Source organism: Heterocephalus glaber, unplaced genomic scaffold, assembly GCF_053883595.1.
Source record: "Heterocephalus glaber isolate CG9 unplaced genomic scaffold, H.glaber_assembly_v1.0 deba00001472, whole genome shotgun sequence".
NCBI lineage: Eukaryota > Metazoa > Chordata > Mammalia > Rodentia > Bathyergidae > Heterocephalus > Heterocephalus glaber.
In genome coordinates this window covers 24,034,263-24,041,729 of record NW_028258315.1, presented here as the reverse complement: position 1 = coordinate 24,041,729, position 7,467 = coordinate 24,034,263, and the positions used below count along the sequence as shown (strand labels likewise).

At 35.9% G+C, this 7,467-nt stretch overlaps 1 protein-coding gene across 1 annotated transcript; it reads left to right on the top strand.

Annotated features, from left to right (window-relative positions):
* The first annotated feature begins 6,572 nt into the window (after positions 1-6,572).
* LOC101715903 (small ribosomal subunit protein eS24) lies at positions 6,573-7,094 on the top strand. The gene has a single exon (XM_004847584.4). The coding sequence runs from the start codon at positions 6,588-6,590 to the stop codon at positions 6,978-6,980; it is 393 nt and encodes a 130-aa protein (XP_004847641.1). The 5' UTR covers positions 6,573-6,587; the 3' UTR covers positions 6,981-7,094.
* The last annotated feature ends 373 nt before the right edge of the window (positions 7,095-7,467 follow it).

The window sequence follows — 7,467 nt, the reverse complement described above, 5'->3', positions numbered from 1 at the left end:
AGATAGTGTGAAAGTAATCCTGTCTTAGTTTACTTCACTGAATTAAGAGTTAATGCATTGATGGGATTGTAAGAAGTAGATATGTCATCTGGCAGCTTCCAGCTTAGCTCGGGCAATCCTACATCAGACAGTTTGGCAAGGTTCATGGCTACCCAAAAGTATGTTCTAAAAAGGACTTTCTCTCCAATACCAATGTTTCAAGTAACAGGTAACATAGAAGGAAGCCAAAAGTCACAAAGCAAGTTAAATCTGAAAATTTATTGTAAGTGCATGTGTAAAAGAGTGAATATCTGATATTCATACAAAGTAAAGAATAACAGGATTAAGTTTTGAACAAGATAAAAAAGAAGTCTATTGTGTGATGATGAGATACGAGTGTCAGCATGGGGCTGTGACAAGCCTCTCAAAATTTTTTGAAATTTACAATCTGGACTAATATTTCTAATGTTTTAATTACTAAAAGAAGACAAAATGAACACAAAGAGAAATTGAAAGGCAATTTAGTGAGACCTGTCACTTTTCAAAGTTTACTATTCTGACCAATTACCTGTGTTAATATTCCACTCTTAACAGTCTTTGGGTCATCATTTCCTTATGAAGGCTCTCATAGCAGTTAAAATTTGGAGTAAATTTGTAGGCTTCCTTTCTCCTGATATGTCTTATGTCAATTTAATTCTCAGGACCAACCAAAAAACCCTAAGAGAGCAGAGGTGAAGATTCACTGGCCTCTAAAAAATCATGGATTTCTCATCAGTAACCATAGGCATCATAGACCAATGGAATAATACCTTCAAAGTTCTGAGGCAAAAATAACTCCCAGTTTAAAATTCTGTTCTCAGATAAAAATTTTATGTGAGTGAAAAAAGTATTGAACAAAGACTGAGGAGTTTTACCAGTCACAGATGCTTACTGAAACAATTACTATTGAAGATATATATTGAAATAAGAAGACTGAACTCCAAAGTTTGATATGCAAGAAGTAATAATGTTACAAAAAGAGAGGTAGAAATGTAAATTAATCCAAATAAATATGCTAGTTGTAGAAAGTAATTGAGAGTATGCAAAAAAAAATCATTAAACAAAAAGACAGTAGTTACAGAAGATGAAAGAAATTATACCAAAATAAAGCATTCTAATACCCTTGAATTGTTTCTAGAAGGGTAGGTATCATGATTAGGTCATATTTTCTTACTTTAGGTATATATTTTATGATATTAAATGTAACCACATAAAATTAATAATAAAAAATCAAAGAACTCAGTGGAATGCAGAAAATCGCAAAAGGAAAGAAAAGGCATGGCAAGTTAGAATGCCAAATGAAATACTAGAAGTGATTCCAAATAAATCAGATATCACAATTAAGGTAAATAGGTGAGTATGGTTTATAATAATTTATTATATGTTTCAAAAGATTTTAGAAGAGAGGAAATGCTAATACCTTGATTTGATCAATGCATTTTCACTCATGCATCAAAATATCTCATTGGACCCCATGATTATGTAGAACTGTGTCTATTCAAATGTTTAAAGTAGGAAAAATAGGACTGGGGATTTAGTTCAGTGGTTCCACCACCTGCCTCACAAGCACAAGGTACCAAATTCAATCCCTGGTACAAAAATAAAATAAAAAGAATTAAAAATAAAGTAGGAAAAATAAAGGTAAATGGATTAAATTTGCCATTACAAGAGATAATAGTTGACTAGAAATGAAACAAAACTGTATCCTTTTTGTAGAATGCACACTTGAAAATTTCTGATCCAAAACATTTAGAAGAAAAGGAATGAAAAAGAAATATATTTCAGATAAAACTACTCTTCCAACATTTGTTTTGAAATAATAGTAGTAAAGATACTATTTAATGAAAAAAAATTTTAATGAATTCATTATTTGATAGTTAAAAAGAAATATTCTCTTGGAGGATGTACTAGTCTTGTGTTAACACCCAAATATTGTTTATAGCTATATCTAGAAAGAAACAACCATTAGTGGAAGTATATCAGATATAGATATAATCATTATTATTGTGTATATGTTTTTAAAATCTGCCTTGGCAAAAGATAATCATTCCTACCATATAAAAGGGGCTATAAAAATGTATAGTGAATGTTTATATTTAAAAATGTATTACAACCATAAAAAAATTTAAAAAATAATGTATTACAGTAAAAGATGTGTTGCTATTAATCCCCCTGAAAATACTTCCCCTCCCTCCAACACATTTCCCAGCATTCTTGCCACTTTTTCAAGCAATTCTGGAGGTCCTCTTTTGTGAGTGTCTTTATGAGGTGTGATTGAAAATACATTGAATTCTGTTCTCCAGTGACATCCATTGGAAAGGCAGCCTCATAAAAATATTAACCATGTGTCCTCATCCATCTTACTAACTGGATCTAGTACCATGCCTCTTTGGCTCTCCCCAAAGTCAAAATGACTATGAAAAATAAATGTTTTGAAATGATTAAGGATGTCAAGGCAGCCATGACAAACCAACTAAAGACACTCATAGAAAAGAACTTCCAGAAAGGAACAGAATAAGTGTGTTCTAAGCAAAAGGGGTACTTTGATGATTAATGGCAAAGTGTCTTTTACTGTAATAAATTTTTAAGATTTAAGCTTTCACCATATTTTTTTATCACACTTCATGTTTAGACATTAAAAACACACTACTGTGTAATTCATCCCTTAGTAGCAAAACCACAACCCTCTGACTCTTTGTCTCTCTGATTGTCTCAGTCTTTGTCTCTGTTTCTGTCCCTCTGGATCACTGCCTGTCCTGGCTCTGTCTATTCTGTTCTTCTAATGCATTTAATTAGCATCTAGTTTTGTAAGTCACAAAGTGGTTAGATAGTAAGATAGAAGTTTTACACCCATGGTGTAAGTCACTAGAGAATAACAACCTGTTCCTAATTCCAGTTCAAAAAATCCTGAGGAATGTCTCAGATTGGTCTAGCTGTATCAGGTACTACATTATTCCTGGGCCAGGGACTCCTGACACACATAAGAAATCCTTCCATGTAAACCATGTGCTGTAAGGCTCGGGATGCTAGCAGTTCTACATACACAAGGGAAGTTGTAATTCAGTCCTATGTATTACATGAGTCATTAGGCACAGTCTAATGAATACTGTGTTTTATAACTTTTGTGTTTGTGTTAAAATATATATGTATATTTTTTTGATACTGGGGATTGAACTTACAAGGCAGATAGCAGAACCACTGAGCTAAATCCCCAGCCCTCTAATCTATTTTTTAGAATAACTTTCTAGAAGGCTGTAAAATGCAGATTCAGATATAACCAAGCCCTCTTTGCATTTTATGAAGTTAAATACAAATGTATTTTACTCAATAAATTATGGGGATATAAACTTGAATAAAATATGGCTTCTTCCTAGCACAATGCCTGACACTTTTTGATAAATATACATTAAGTAATGAAGGAAGGAACGAACGAAAGAGGAGAAGGATGATAATCTTAACAGGGTAGATGCACAAAACTAATTACCTTCAAAATTAACTAAATTCATGAAATTTATAAGTCTAGTGATGATATAGGGATAACTAATAGGAAGAGATTGGAATGTTTTTACTCTTTAAACTTAATTCTTTAAACTAACCTTGTGTCCTTGCCTTAACTGCTGTAAAACTGCTCTTACTGAGATTACCAATCGCCAACTAGTTGCCTCTTTCCTGTCCTTTTACCACCCTTGTGGTTATTTTTTAACTCAAAAATTTGTTCATGGCACGATTCTTTCTAATCTTTCTGATACTTTTTGGCCTGAGTGCTTTTCTTTTTTTGATGGACAACTTCCATCCTTACACACTTTAATGCTTTTCCTACCCCATATAATTTCACTGGGTGACCATTTTCAATTACACCATTAATTGCCATCCACTTGTTTCAGAGTCCAAAAGTGACTTGTAAGCCCTTGTGACCTAGAACTCCAGACTCATAGGTCCATGATTCGTCCCACAATATGCACAGCACACACTCTGCCAGACATAGTTTCATGATCCATAATTTCACTTTTGTAAATGACACTGAAATAAACACTTACATAGCACTTCATTTCTGCAGTGTTTCCTACATGATGCACTGTTCCAGCATTGGAGAGACAGTGCTGAAGAAACATCAGATAAGATGCTGTCTTCACAGAGCTCAGGCTCCTCATTCCCATTCTCCACACGTTCCCTTGGAATTAGATCTTTGACACCAGTGCCACCTCACTGCTTGCTAGGCTTTCTTCCACTATCTCTCAATTGTTAGCCCTAGTGCTCAGGGCAAAGCTTGGCTGCCATGACTTCATTGGCTGTAGGATCTTGTCCCTGCCTACATCACTGCCCCCTGCTCCTAACAGGCTCACCTGTGTTGTCATCATATTCATCTACTTGCCCTTCATTAAGCCCATTTTGCTTGATACATTCCCTGGAATCCTTGTCCAGTTAGTTTGTTTCTGTAGGTTATTTGAGATTATTATACATTTTATTTTTGAGAAAGTTTTCTTTGACTACTTCACTCATCTTCGGGTCATTTAGATGTCTCTATTTTGTTCATCCTGAATGAAGACTTAAAGCTTTTAACATTTTCCAACAGAAGTTGTTTATTTTTATCCTTCTTTTACTAAACTATAAAGCTTCTTATAATGTCTTAATTGTTTAGCCTGTTGCAGTGCCACAGAATTCATTAAGAAGCACTTTTTTGTTCTGAGCCTCAGGTTCTGACTTTTTAATATTCTGTTGAGTATTTTAATATTTATTTTAGTATGTTATTAAGATGATAGCAATATAGAAAATTGAGAGGAATCCAAGCCTACCCCATTTTCACACATTTATCTATATTTTTGTATGCTTTCTATTAGCCTTCATGCATATGGAACATTTTCTATTTCAGCATTGTGATTCTTTAAAAATGTGTCATTAGATTTTTTCTTATTGTATCATTTTATAATTCTTATTTTAATAGCTGTATAATGGGCCATAAAAAGACATTAATGAAACAATTACTGTGTGCCACATACTGTTCTAAGTGCTTTATGCACATTTTTTTTAATCTTACAAAATAATCCTCTAGGTAGTGTTATGGTTTGCATAGAGTTTGAATATGTCCCTTAAGGGCTCCTGTATTGAAACTGAATCCCTATCATTTGGCAAAAAACAGGCAGAAACTTAATCCAACTGCAGTGCTTGCAGGCCTGAGGCCTTGAGGAAGTGAGGATTAGATAAGGTCTCAGGTTCTGGCCCTCAGAGTTGAACACTGGTGCTTCCTAAGGAGAAGGAAATGACCAGAAGAGACATTCATATGTGCTCCCAGTCTCTTGCCACGTCACGCCCTAAACCACCATGGGACTCTGCCAGCAGGGAAGCCAGCACCAGCTGTGCCTCTGGTGAGTCAAAATTAACCTCTTTGCTTCACAAAGTACACAAGCTTAGGTATTTCATCACAGTAACACAAAATGGACAAGTAGATATACAAATAAATATAGTACAGCTAGAAACAATAGAGCTGAGTGAGTCGCTCCCTTCTATTTAATTCTAAACAGCACCCTATGGCTTTCCTGCTGTCATTGTCCTAAGAGAGGTAGGAAATGAAATAGCAAAGCCTCAGGAGTATGTGAATGCTCTAGGCAAAAGTACACGTTGACTCTCCTAGCCCTACCTTCCAGGTCACCTTTACCCTACTCCCACCTCATTACATAAGTATAATTGAGATCACAGTGAATTCTGGGATAAGCAGGAATGTTGAGAGCACCTAGGGTGGCTCAGCACTGTCAATCATTCCTGTCAATCACTCCTGGAGGCTCAGGGTGAAGCACCTAAAGCAGAAGTGTCTGAATTTTTAATTCTGAAAGCCTGAGTTATCTGCCCTATTTTTGTTGTTATTGTTACTTTGGTGTACATACTTTGACTATTTGCAGGGCTTTTCTGTCTCCTGGTAGCTGTCTTGGTCTATGTTATACCTTTGTTGGCAGGATTTGGTCCTGAGTACAACTTCCCATGATCTTCAATAACCATAGCTATTACCTCTACATGATAAAGTTGTTTTAGTAAATCTATTTTTAAAAAGAAAAAAAAATAAAAATAAACCTAGCTACTTGCTACCTACTACTGGGTATACACCTGGCAATTCTTTCCTCATTGTAAACAAGAACATCAACTATTATTGGCCCATTCCACTGTAACAAATATATTAAATTTATTTGCAGTCACAGAACTACCATCGGAGCCAAGCATTTAAGTTCAGATAGTATGATCCCAGAGCTCACCTGCACCACCACTGTACTACAGCAGATGCACTATAATTAAGTTAAATATATCACTTCCCTTCACAACCACTGAGGCTGTTTACAATACTTCAGTAATGCAGTCAATACTATAATACACATCTATATGCAAATGCCTTTTTTCTCCTTCTAACGTATTGACTTACACCATTCCTAGATATAAGATGACTAGGTCTGTTGGGGACCAGGCTATGTGACTTGGGTCCCATAGGGTCTAAGGCTAATATAATTTGCTCCAGGAATGGAAAAGTTAATAAAAAATCACAGGTGTTCTTTTCCTCCCTGGCTGCCTGAGGATCTGTTGCCATCATGAATGACACAGAAACTATCCAGACCTGGAAGTTCATTACCAACCGACTACTTCAAAGGAAACAAAAGGTCATTGATGTCCTTCATCCCGGGAAAGCAACAGTACCCAAGACAGAAATTCGGGAAAAACTAGCCAAAATGTACAAGACTACACCGGATGTCATTTTTGTGTTTGGATTCAGAACCCATTTCGGGGGTGGCAAGACAACTGGCTTCAGCATGATTTATGATTCTTTGGATTATGTGAAGAAAAATGAACCCAAACATAGACTTGCAAGACATGGCCTGTATGAGAAGAAAAAGACATCAAGAAAGCAGCAGAAGGAACGCAAGAACAGAATGAAGAAAGTCAGGGGCACCGCAAAGGCCAATGTTGGTGCTGGCAAAAAGTGAGCTGGAGATCGGAGAACAGCCAAAGGAGTAAAGATTTTGCAGTGCCTGTCTGCAGTGACTGCGGATTTTTCACGAGAGGATTAATAAACTAAAAACTTCAAAAATAAAAATAAAAAAATTAAAAATTAAAAATCACAGGCTTTCCAGCTGTGTGTGGGAAAACTCATAAGCACAGCAGTCCTAGGACAAGGTAATTTTACTGAGGACAATACATAGAACATAGGCATCTGGGTAGAGGGAAGGATCTGTACCCCATTAATCTTGTTCCCCATTACTCATTAGTTACGCATTTACTGACATCTACTGGCAGTCACTGCTCCACAAATGACGCACGACTTCCTCCCCCTGTGCTTTTGGCTTTCTAATAAAAGTGGATCTTCCCAGAGATTTTTAAGAGTGTCCACTAGAGGCATATCACTCTCTGGACCCCCTTGCATTCTAAATTATTGTCTGTCTCTCTTTTATTCTTTGTTGTACCCTTGTTCAG